The 13,153-nt window shown below is 44.7% G+C and overlaps 1 protein-coding gene across 1 annotated transcript in view; it reads right to left on the reverse strand.

Annotated features, from left to right (window-relative positions):
- ZNF236 (zinc finger protein 236) overlaps window positions 1-13,153 on the reverse strand; it is a 103,171-nt gene that overhangs the window by 19,371 nt on the left and 70,647 nt on the right. The window contains exons 19-25 of the mRNA XM_069467863.1: window positions 12,356-12,568; window positions 8,480-8,762; window positions 7,628-7,731; window positions 4,270-4,635; window positions 3,379-3,524; window positions 3,047-3,287; window positions 2,470-2,643 (exon numbers count right to left, since the gene is read on the reverse strand). Coding sequence (XP_069323964.1) covers window positions 2,470-2,643; window positions 3,047-3,287; window positions 3,379-3,524; window positions 4,270-4,635; window positions 7,628-7,731; window positions 8,480-8,762; window positions 12,356-12,568 — 1,527 coding nt within the window. The remainder of the gene's footprint in view (window positions 1-2,469; window positions 2,644-3,046; window positions 3,288-3,378; window positions 3,525-4,269; window positions 4,636-7,627; window positions 7,732-8,479; window positions 8,763-12,355; window positions 12,569-13,153) is intronic.

A 13,153-nucleotide genomic window follows, 5' to 3' on the forward strand; every position in this document is an offset into this window, starting at 1 on the left:
TGAAAATATTTCCAAATGTAATGGGCTGCCAGGTGAAGGAAAAATGTGTTTCTGTGTTTCCTGCCTCCCTGGCTCTGAATGCTCAGGGTGCGCGCCAACACACCTGCTTTGCCAGCTCACTGCAGCTTTATTAGTGGCTGCAAGCATATAATGTGATCAAATAGTATGGAAACAAGAAATTAATATGAGAATAAAAACGGTCAAAGGTCCAATGAAAACCAAACTGAATGCTTTGGAAAGACGTGATAAAGACAAGATGCTTTAAAAACTCTGCTGTCAAATCAGGGTAAGCAAGACAACCGTACAAAAGCAGAAGGAAAAAAGCATCGATGGACAGAAGGATGCTGCACTGAGGCTGCTTGATAACTACCTACATTCTCATACCGCCCTAAAGACACAGAAACAGGGAACGAGACTGCGCGTCTCGGGCGTGAGTACAGGCAAAAAGAAAACGTGGAAAATGTCTTATCAGCAGAGCAGACCCACATTCGAAATAGCCACGGATGGATGTTCCAAGTATGTAGGTGTCACTTCTTGATTCCCTATTTTACAAAGTTTTTTATTAAAACTAGGCTGAAAACATCAGGGAAGAGGGCTTTTATTATATTTATACAAGATGATTCACAGAGGCAAAGGACTGTCCTTGCTTTTTACCCAATATTTAATTATTTTTCTCAAATGCAGGACTCATGAACTGCCAAAAGTCTGCAAAACTTCACTGAAGTAATATTTGCATTTAGAACTCTTATGCATTAATGGAAAAAGAATATCCTACAAAATAACTGAAGATTTCTATAGAATATCTAGATGCTTTCAACAGGTGACCATAAATTAAATGCTTTCCATACCCCTTTCAGAATGGGATTAGGCGAGTTAGACTTAGGATCCACTACAGCCAATTCTCATTATCCATCATAATAAGAAGAACACAAGAAACCTTAAAGTCAAATTTTAAAAAATTACAGCTATAATCACATATACTTTCAAATATACTAGTAAGTAATAAGATAACCAAATGCCCAAAGGCAGGAAAACAGGAGAAACGGCAGCATGGTCCACAAGCTGCGTAACACATGTTCTGAGCAACAGGCAAGAGCCGTGTGCTACGTGTCCCCAGCAGGACACGCCACAATGCCTCGTACGTCTAGGGCACTCAAAAATAACGTCAACTTTATCAACAGAATAGCTGTCTTAAAATAACTCTTCTGTATTTTCGACATTACAATCCAGATACACATATAATGAAAGGAAGAAGGTTACTGAATTACATAAAATTCAATATTAATTTCCGCTGTCCAGCAGCACGTAAAAATCACTGCATGTCATTCAAAAAGCAAAGCTCCGTATAAAGATAGTTCCTCAAATTTCTCACACATTAAGAGAAATAAAGACACCCTCCTGAAAAAGAAAGGTTTGGGTTTTCTTCTAAATACCTTTTCTTTCAATTCCAAAATTAATTTCTACAGAAATCTCACTGAAGCAACAGAAATACTCTTCTGATACATCTCACGGCAGAGTCTGCTGTTCTCAGGCGGGTTTCCAGGGGGCGTGGGGAGCTCCCTTACCACACTCTACTTCCATGACGGTTATTTTGACTTCCAGCAAAATGTTTTCCTTAACAGCCTCATAAGGTAGTTAGGAGGCTTAAATGAATTAATATTAAATGAGTTAGTATTTGTAATGGTTACTAGAATAATGCCTGGCACATAGTAAGGGCTAAGAAAATAGCTGTTAAATTGAAAAATGGCTCAAGTTAATATGACAAGCTCATAGCTAAGAATCACGTGGGCAAAGCACACCAGGAGAACACGCCCCTGGCTCACTTAGAGGAGAGCATGTGATGAGAACCAGTGAGGCATAAGGAGCGAGGAAGGTAAATGTGGAGGAAAATCTGACTGTGAACATCGCAGCCCGGGACAGGGAGAAAGCTACCTTGGTGACTGACACGCAGGATTAGTTTGCCAATTTTACTGCCAAATGCCATTTTCTGTTTATCTACTTTTCAATGTTCTACCATATTTTAAACGTCTCTACCTAATCTGAACAGAATCCTGAAGACATCAGAGAAGGGAGCACCACAGGTAGCTGTGGCGTCGTAGTGTACGGTTTATACCAAGGAGGCTCCTTTAGTTTAAGGGTGCATGAGTAAGAATCACGAAGCTACGTTTTCCGCTCTTTGCTAAACAAAAAAATGTGACAAAAATAACTTACTCTCTAAAAATTAATTAATTAACTGATTTGACTCAAACTGGAATGAGTGACATGAGAAAGTATAATTTTTAATTTCTGGTATTAGATTTGAATTTTAACATGTTATTTTCACTAAACTTGAACTTCTCATGTAAATTACAAATACTTACTGAGCACTGCATTCGTGCAAAGCTGGGTGTCATGGAAAAAGAGATGCCAGTAAGATACACAGGACTTAAGTTGCAGGTGAGAGGATGTTTAAAGCGTTAACTTACTAACCAGAGATAGTCAGGGTGATCTCCTGCGGAGACCCCGACGATGCCGTGGCGGAGGGTCCGGCAGCCAGGACCTGGCTCAGACTCGAGTTGTTGATGGTCAGGGTGATCTCGTGCGGGCCGCTGGAGGGGGACACCAGACCCTGCGGAGCCATCACTTGAGTGAGGTCTTGGGTCCCTGATCACCATTACAAAGCAAAACAAAGTTCAGTTTTACAAAAACATTTTTCTCCTTTTTATGTTAAAAATATTTCAGTTACGATGTTACGGCAAAAAGAGAACACCTCAGCATAAAGTATCAGTCATCTCTAATTCCTTCATCTAGACAGTAAGAAGGCCTGTGATGAGACGGGAAGGCAGCGTGAAAGGAATAATCACATGAACGTAGTAATCTATGTGCATGTATCGAATAAGCATCATTAATCCTAAGAAAGGCTTTTTTTAATCTAAGGACATTTCATTTATTTGGTGAGCTTTCCAAAGAGAAGAAAGTGACATCAGAATGTCCTAACATCAATCACGTAACATTAAGCAGGAAACAAACTCCAGCTGTGGAACCAGCGAGAGTGAAAGGCTCTCACCACTGCTGCTGGTGGCCAGCACGGACTCCTGCTCGGACAGAGGGCCTATGGTCAGATTGGCAGACGTCACCGCGGGCTGTAGGGACAGGCCTGAGAGGGGCTGAATGACCACGCTGGCGGGGACGGTGCCGTCGGGCGTCTGGAGAGCGCTGTTCTGCGGGGCCGTGCTGGACTCGCCCGTGAGCTGCTGCGCCAGCACGCCGCCCTGCTGCAGCGTCTGCTGCAGGATGCTCGGGTCGATCTGGGAAGCAACACGGACACCTGCATGAGAACTCCAGGCTGCTGGCGTCGGAGACAGCACGACAGCACAGAAACCACGGTAGCAGTCGTACCTGCAGTGTGATGTTATTGATGCTGGCGGCGTCGATCCCCGAGATCTGAACGTTCGGCCCCACCAGGTTGGCGGCCAGCTGCAACTGGATGCCCTCCAGGGTGGCCAGGCTCCCATCCGTCAGGGACACCGTCAGGTCACCCCCCGCTGGCCGGAGAAAGAGACAGGGAATGACCAAATAGCACACATGCTTCCCGAAACTAAAGGAATTCATTATTTACATAGGGATTTCTAAATATGTAAGTTCTACATGTCAATATGCTCTTGTTAAGAAACACTAATATTTACTTTATACCACACACATACAATATATAATTTAATCATCACAAGATAAAACTCTGTGAAATAATATTACTCATTTTAAACATATCAGAAAAGAGATCCCATTGATTAGTCCAAGGTTTAGAACAACAACTAATTGCAGTCAGGCTGCAATCAAGCCACAGGTGACAGAAACAGAGAAGGCACACGGGACGTCCGCTCACCCTCACAACAGCTGCACATGCTCCCAAGTACACAAACAACCCCCTGACCAAAACGGAACACTTTCCAAGCACCACGGGACCAACAACAACCGATAACTCCACTACATTAAAACAATGTTAATGAGTATGTGTAAATCACACACCTCACCAACACTACATTTATGGGAACGCCAAGTGAGAAAAGCCAAGTTTAAACCCATTAGGAACACAAGGTAAAGAAAGTGGTGGGTGTTAAAAAGCAGACGTCACAGAAGACAGAGTGGGAGATGGAGGCAGCTACGTCTGAGAGATGAAGTTTCCATCTTCCCACTGCCTGTTGCTGGAAACGCTGTTGCCTCCGTTACGGGAACAGACAACGTGACGCGTGTCGGACAGTCACCCTGCCACTCCCCAGACTCGCGATGTACCTGACACGGAGGCAGGGAGAATAGCCTGGCCCACCAGCCCTTGCTGCAGCAAATTTTGATCAAACTGTCCGGTCAGGACGGAGTTGTTCATGATGAACACGCTGGGGTCGGAGGGAGGGGGGCTGAGGAGGTTCACGGGCTGCAGCCCTTCGGGGGAACTTCGAGTCACGGGCTTCCTGGCTTTCTTCGGGTCTGGTTTGTAGTGGAACTGCATGTGCGTCTTCCTCCGCCCGGAAGTGCGGAAACGCAGCTCACAGTGCGGGCACTTGAAAGGCTTGGCTCCCGTGTGCAGACGCATGTGCACTTTCAGGCTGCCCTTGGTGGAGAACGCGTTGCTGCAGACGTGACAGCTGAAGAGCTTCTGCCCTGTGGAAAGGCCAGCCGAGAATCAACAGAGGCGGGGACAGCAGCACCCCACCCCCAGCCGGCTGGCCGACGTGGACGTAAGTGTGGGGGACCCGGGGGTGCAGTGCTGTGCACAGCGTCTCCCGTGTGAGATTGTGACGTGGCAGGCGGCTGCTGTGGAAATGAACAGCGCACTGCTCACAGCTTGGAGACGGTATTCTCACAGCCCGAGGCCTGTGCTGCCTCTCAGCCACTGTGCCCTACGGAACCTTGGCTGCAGCACTTGGCTCACACGCATCAGAACCAGGGGCTGGGGTGGACCCCTGCCCAGCTCTGCCCTGCTGTGGCTCCTCTCTGATCCCACCAAGGGCACTGTGACTCCGCGGCATCTCTCCATTGTCTGTTCTGCCACACGAGGCAACCAAAACACAAGCACAGGCCTCACACATGCAGAATGTGGAAAGGAAACTCCCTTCCAGGATCAAAGAGCTGTGTGTCGGCATCATGTACCTCGCTCCTAAGATGCTGTGCTTTCTCCATGATCACCGGGTATGACAAGGGCCACAAGGGGGCCGAGTGTCACTGGGAATGACTCTGCCCTGCAAGAGCCTCTGGGAGTAGAAAACTTCCTGGTTTTCGTTTTTTCCTCTACCTGCCCAGCAACAATACTGGTTTTTACGAGAGATGGCACGTACCAGGATCCACAAGAGGACTAGTGACACCTGTTATCCTGAAACTGCTCTGGGGGCATCAGAAATCACACCATCATTTCAGCATAAAGAAAGAGGCTCCGAAGGACACTTTTGCGGAGCCTTTTCCTTCCATTCCTTCTCCACGTGGCCGGCGCTGAACTGCCACAGCAAGCAGATGACCAAGCAGCATGTGCCGGGTTGTCCTGAATGTAACGGGGCGCCTACTGTGTGGTCAACACTCTAGACCGGGGGGTGCAAAGGTAAGGAAGGCTGGGCTCCCTCTCACCCTGTGTGAGCTCACAGAGTTACACAAGACGGACAGATACAGGGACCTAATGAAGCAATAGAAAAACTGTACACAGGAGGGTCATATTAAATAAGTCCACATATCTGTGTATTTAGTTCCAAATGTTAACCCGTCAGAAAAGAATCATAGGGCTTCGGTCAGGCGCAGTGGCTCATGCCTGTAATCCTAGCACTCTGGGAGGCCAAGGTGGGAGGATTGCTCCAGGTCAGGAGTTTGAGATCAGCCTGAGCAGGAGTGAGACCCCGTCTCTACTACAAATAGAAAGAAATTATATGGACAGCTAAAAATAAATATAGAAAAGTTAGCTGGGCATGGTGGCGCATGCCTGTAGTCCCAGCTACTTGGGAGGCTAAGGCAGGAGGATTGCTTGAGCCCAGGAGTTTGAGGTTGCTGTGAGCTAGGTTGACACCACGGCACTCTAGCCCGGCCAAGAGAGTTGAGACTCTGTCTCAAAAAAAAAAAAAAAGGGCTTCAGAGGGCTTCATATAAATGTGTGAACTTCCATTTGTACTTGTTTGTTCAATTTTGCTTATAACCAGAATTTAAAAATATAAATTGCTTTGGTAATCATAATTCTATGAATCATAATAGCAACAGCTCTCCATTCACTGAGAGGTTGCCAAAGGCCAGACACTTCTCTAAGCTATTGAGGTGTTTTAATGCAGTGGTCCCCAGCCTTTCTGGAGCCAGGGACCAGTTTCATGGAAGACAATTTTTCCATGGACGGGGGTGGGGTGGGGGCGCTGGGCTGGAGCTCAGACAGTGCTGTGAGTGATGGGGAGCAGCAGCAGTAAATGCAGATGAAGCTTCCCTCATTGGCCCTCCGCTCACCTCCTGCTGTGCAGCTCCCCAGGTTTCTAAGTTTCCAGGAAGACAATTTTTCCAAGGGGTGGGGGGCGGGGACTGGGGACTGAGCTTAGGCAATGATTAGCAGCCCGGTTTCTAACAGTACCAGGCCACGGCCCGGAGGTCGGAGACCACAGTTTTGAGGCATCTAAACTTCCAATGAGGGAAGTACCTATTATGAGCCCCATTTTATACATGAGGAACCTGCAGATTAGAGAAGCACCTCATCTAGGGCCAGAGCTGCTGGCAGGGCAGAGTTCACACGCGGCCAGAGGCACAGCGCCAGCCTCACAACCACCAGCACGTGTGTGCAGAACTCAAGAAGCAAAGGCCTAACATATTTTGATTAGTACAATCAACCTTCAGTTCCTCAAATCAGATGAAGACAAGAAAAAGGCCACAGAAATTAGACATCTATTGTTGCCTTCATGAGATTTCCTCTGTACATAAAAAGAATCGTGACCTGATAACTATCATCAGATTTGCTTAGTCTCTAGAGTTGACAAAACCTCAACACATCAAATCTCTTTCGTTTAAATGAGACTAAGAGACAATCTTTCATGAACAAGGATATTTAAGCATGAGTAAGAATACAAGACAACTTTTAACTTAACTTCTGAGACCTAATCCTTCTTTCTTTTTTTTTTTTTTCCTTTTTGAGGCAGAGTCTCGCTCTTTTGCCCTGGCTAGAGTGCCGTGGCATCAGCGTAGCTCACAACAACCTCAAACTCCTGGGCTCAAGCGATCCTCCTGCCTTAGCCTCCCGAATAGCTGGGACTACAGGCATGCACCACCATGCCCGGCTAATTTTCTCTAGATATTTTTAGTTGTCCAGATAATTTCTTGCTATTTTTTAGTAGAGACGGGGTCTCGCTCCTGCTCAGGCTGGTCTCGAACTCCTGAACTGGAGCAATCCTCCCGCCTCGGCCTCCCAGAGTGCTAGGATTACAGGCGTGAACCACCACACCCGGCCCTTTTTTCTGAGTGTTATTTAGACAGTTTTCCTTGTTTCAGGAATAAAACAGTTTTATATCCATTTCTTCATGGTTCCTGATTTTTAAACTTTCTATAATTTTGAAAATATTTGTGTATACAAAATATAAAGGAAGAAAAACTATAAAATGCTATCATAAGGCATCTACCAACAATGCAGTTATGTGTCCCTCACCTGTGTGAGTCTTCACGTGGCAGTCGAGTGTGGATTTGACGGTGAAACTCTTCCCACACTCGTCACATTTGTACGGCTTTTCTCCAGTGTGGATTCGAACGTGCCTATCCCAGAAACATTTGTGATTAGATGTTTTTCTTTTTAATTATATACACATTTACAAACAAGTTCGTGATTTGAAATTTATAACTAACCATTTAAATAAAAATTGTTAGTATGTTCTGATTAAATTTGGCCAAATAAAAATTTAAAGCTTCATTCTATACAAAAAACATCACAAACAAATCCAAATAAGAATAAGAATAAACTAAGAATAAAAAGTATTTGCAAGACAAAAACAGGACCAATTTTCTTAAAACCAAAGAGCTCTTACAAATCAGCAGGAAGACAACCAATATCAGGGTAGAAAAACGGGTAATACATAGTTTAGAGAAGCAATAGAAACAGCTAAAAGGTATACGGGAAGGTGTTCAACCATACTCAGAATCAAAGAAGGGTACTTTAGAATCACAGATATCGTTTCCCGGCATCCTGTTAGCAGGATGGTCTGAAAACATGTGCTCAGAGCCTCTGAAGGACATGAGCCTCCAACCTTCTGGTGGCCCTTTGCCAGACTCCACCAGCCTGGGCCATGAAGTCCTCGAAGACGCACAGAAAGTAGGACCTTGCCAGTCATTAAACACCGAAATTCAACGTTCATCAGTACGGCTCTGGGGAAGTAAGTTTGGTACGTTCGTGCAATAGAGCAGGTTCAGAACTACTTGCCGCCCTGCAATGGAGATTACCCGAGAGCCCACGCGTGTGCCCTGACACCTCTGGGCAGACCCGAGAGGAGCACCGGCCGTGCCTCACCTCACCAGGTCGCTGGGCTTCTTGAAGCTCTTGGGGCAGTAGGTGCAGCAGTTGGCGTGCTTGGGCTCGTCCTGCAGCTCCGCCTGCTTGTCCCGCATCTCGCTGATGCGGTCCTTCTCCGCCGCCGACTGCACCAGGACCTTCTCAGACACCGTAGCGCTTTCCTGGGGCCGAATTTTGGCCAGTTGGGCCGTCTCTTCCTCTGTGAAAGTGATGACCTCAGGACGAGACTTCCTCGATGCGTTTCTGTCAGAATTTTCCTCCTCTTCCTCCATACATATGTCTAAACAAAACAAAGGAAATGGCATTAAATTCCCAATAAAAAACTTAAGTTTTAACAAAACAAGTAAATTAAAACTAAAAAGGTATGCATGTAAAGTTAAAATGAGTAACTCAACTGCGCTATGTTTAAGATGGTAGAGAGGCCGGGCATCGTGGCTCACGCCTGTAATCCTAGCACTCTGGGAGGCCGAGGCGGGTGGATCGCTCCAGTCAGGAGTTCGAGACCAGCCTGAGCAAGAGCGAGACCCCGTCTCTACTAAAAATAGAAAGAAATTATATGGACAGCTAAAAATAAATATAGAAAAATTAGCCAGGCATGGTGGTGCATGCCTGTAGTCCCAGCTACTCGGGAGGCTGAGGCAGGAGGATCACTTGAGCCCAGGAGTTTGAGGTTGCTGTGAGCTAGGCTGACACCAGGGCACTCTAGCCTGGGCAACAGAGTGAGACTCTGTCTCTAAAAAAATAAATAAATAAATAAAACCATATAGTACTTTTAAAAAAAAAAAAGATGGTAGAGAGTTGCTCCCACCCATTCTATTGAGAATCTGAGAAAGATCATGAATGAAAACACTCAGGTGAAGCACGTGTTGGGGAGCTGTCACCAACATTCAGAAGGTCCTATGAATAAAGATCTACTTCCACCCCTTACTGCCATCTAGCTGTGAGCTCTGAAATCGTCAGTGTCCGCACAAGCTACCAGTATTCACAAACACAGATGCTCCTTCATTATCATAGACACAAAAATGAATTATCATCAGATTAAAAAAATCAGAAGCCTGCAAACAGCAGACCAAATTGACAAATTACCAAACAGCCTCCAATTAAAAAGACTTACTGTAAAGAAGAAAATAAAACTTAAAAAACATACACAGCCAGTCCTCCACAACCGTGGGAGCCACACCTGTGGGTTCAACCAATCACACGTCGAAAACGTTAAAAAAAAAAAATGGTTACATCTGTACTAAACATGCACAGACCTTTTCTTATTATTATTCTCTGAACAATAAAGCAACTGTTTCCATAGCATTTACATTGTACTCGGTATCACAAGCAATCTAGAGATGATGTAAAGCATACAGGCAGATATGGGGACATTGCAGCAAATACTATGAGGCCACTTTACATCAGGGTCTTAAGCAGCCATGGACTTAGGGTTCTGGTATCTGCAGGTCCTGGAATGAATCCCCACAGACACTGAGAAACAATTATATACCTAAATATTCTCTCAATGAAATTTAAGGATATATTACAATTGATTAAAAACAAGAATACACTGCTATTAAATCGTAACAGAGAACAAAAAAAACATTTGGCTGAGAGCAGGGAGGTCATCCGTGCACAAATGTGTAAAAAAAACCTTAAAACAGAAACATTAAATAGCAAAATGGACAGCTGAAGCCAAATTAGTGAATTAAGAAACCAAAGGGTAAATGGGAGGGCAGGAAGGAAGGCAGGAGAAAGAGGGAAGCAGAGGAAGAGGGTGGGCTGGGGGAGTCAGTCACGGAGGACGGATTCCCTAGGTTAACACCCATAGGGTAGAAATCCCAGAAAAAAAACACAGTGAGCTTTAGCTCCCACATCGTTTCGGTAAAATCTGGACAGATTTGAGGGCAGGTTATAAATACTGGTCCCCACCAACACTCACAAAGAAATATGGAGATAACTGTGTTAAAGTTTCTTAAGTAACCAAGAACATAATCAATCTAGTACAGACATGAGGGAAGAATGGGCAGTGAACTTGAGCACAAAGAGCAGAAGACACAACAGGGTGGCACGTGTCTGGTCAAACAGGGTAATGTCACCATAAATGTCAGGGAATTAAATCCATTTACAAAGCTCTAGGTTTGCATAAAATGACACAATTTAACAGGTGACTTTTCTCCTGTGGACAAGAGAGTTAGTAAAAATTTTTTTGTTTTTTTCCCCCAATGATCCAAAAGAAGAAAACAAAATACATAAAGGTGTATCTGAATACATATGGAGTAGCAAGGAAGCCTGAACAAAGCCCCCAGTCAATCCTAACAGCAGAGAGTCAATGGCATTAGGAGCTTCATTAATCGATGGGAAGGAATATGTAATTAGGTGGAGGATAACGTGTCCGAGCTGACTAGTTAACACTCTCCAAACCACTCAGGTCTAGAAATAATGCCTGGATAGCCTATATTCTTTAGTTCATTCGAAGGAAAAGAGTTATTTTCTTTTTAAATTTTACTAATTCTCATGACAGAATTTTAAAAATGAAGATAAAGACTTTGCTAAGTACCATCAGATTGAAAAGTCTGAACCATTTCACTAAGCACAGCAGGTTAGAAACTTGGATATTCAGAATTCTCTACTGAGGAAATGAGACGGGCTGAGGCTCTGGCCATGGACACAGTCGGAGTTTTTGTTACTTTAAGGTAGGTTAGGCAAATTGTAAAGACTTAGTCCTCAAAATATAAGAGGAAGCCACACTGCCATCATTTCAGCCTAACATAGTAGGGACCCGGGAGGTCTTGCTGTGACCTTGAGGTCAGACGGGTGCAGAGCAAGTGCAGGCTCAGCCCTGGGAAGAGAGCCACGGAGTTGCTAGCAGGCGGGTCTCGAGGACCCCACCCAGACGGCACCTCTATCTCCACGCAGTCAGGGACACAAGACCCGTGCGACAAACACCGAGCACCGACCGTGCCAGGACGGGACAGCCCTGGCCGTGGCACAGGCCGGAGTCCAGCCCCACAGTGTGCACTCAGATCAGTGTGACTCACGGTGTGAGAGCTAACGCTGGTTTTAAAAACCCCGACACTGTGTGCCGGCATCCTGTGCCAAGAGGTAAAATGTGCACATTCTTAACACTGAAGCATCGCTTGTGGAATTTACTAAAAAGATGCCATCAGATAAATACAAAAAGCATAAGCACAAAAACAGTACTCTTAGAATTCCACTTGATACGGGACTTGGACAAATCAACTTGTCTAATGTTTACTTGGCTCATGTACAAACTGAGATTAATCCCTCAAACTATACAGTGTCTTGTCACTTAAATGAGATAATGTAACGCTAACAGGTTTTGCCAAGGGTTAAAGTACTCCAAAAATGCTACTACCATTTCAGTGAAAGACCGGATATTAGCTACGTATCCATCAAAGTAAATTATACGATAAAATTCCATGTAGTCATTTGAACTGATCTGTGTTTAATATATTAAATATGCCCATAATATATAAACTTCAGTGGAGGGAAAATTAAGCAGATTTTAACACTGTATATAGCATGATATCATATTTGTTAAAAAATTAAAATCCCCACCTACATGAATGTGTAAGCAGAGTCGGAAGAATACAGTGTTAGAGTGGATACTATAGTAATTCAGTGTGTGGTGATTAGCACAAGTAGACGTTTTCTTTTATTGTGCTGTTCTGAATTTTTCTTCCAAGAGCACATTAGGCTTCATAATAATCAGAAAATAAAATTAATTAATTTTTTTAAATTCAAGGTGCTTGCTACTGAGCTTAAGATGTACACAGCCAGGTTAAAATACTCAAAGTGACTTATAAATTAATTTATTACTAAATTAGCATCTGGTTAATAAGCCTTCAATCAATGAATGGGAAATACCTCCTCCTTCTGTCTCTCCAGTGGCCGACACAGCAGAGGGGACTGTCTGGTGTCTCTTCATGTGCTTTTTACAGTGAACCGTGGTGCGAAAGCCCTCCTCACAAAACGGACACTTGTAAGGCTTCATGCTCATGTGTGTGGCCATGTGCCGCGTGAGGCTGCCGTTGGTGGTGAAGGAGGCGTTGCAGACGCTGCAGGTGAACGCCTTGACCCCTGTGACGGCAGAAATGACAGAAAGTAGGGTTGGGAAAACCGCATTTCATTACCTTAAAACCACAGCAGTCAAAAGCAAACAAAGATATGTTCAATGAGTCACAAATCTGAAGACAGTTTATTTGCTGTGGTTTCCAAGTTCTAGGAATTGAACAGTGTTCAGAACATGGAAACGGACACAAATCTCACTGCCCTCTCCACCGTAATCAGCAGCCTCCGAGAAGTCACCTTTCCCAAAACAATTCAAGTCCTCCCTGCCTTCAGTCTTTTACACTTAAACTGGCCACGTGTTTGTGGATTCTACCCCAGAAACGTTTTTTCAAATCTACCCTTCATCATTCCCACAGCAAATGACATAGATTAGGCCCTAAGGAATACGATAAAGCCTATGTACAGCTTTATTTTCAAATAAAGTCCATACGGAAGACCCTCTCTCCTCTGGACCAAGGACACAGAAGTCAGTAAGTAGCTAGGAAGGGGATTTTCTTCTTTGCCCTGGCTTTCCTCCCCCTGCACCTACAAAAGTCACGCATTGGTTCTCTCTGCCTCCTTAGCAGGGCCTTCAAGGCAACACATAAATTGCTT

Source organism: Eulemur rufifrons, chromosome 5, assembly GCF_041146395.1.
Source record: "Eulemur rufifrons isolate Redbay chromosome 5, OSU_ERuf_1, whole genome shotgun sequence".
Taxonomy (NCBI): Eukaryota; Metazoa; Chordata; class Mammalia; order Primates; family Lemuridae; genus Eulemur; species Eulemur rufifrons.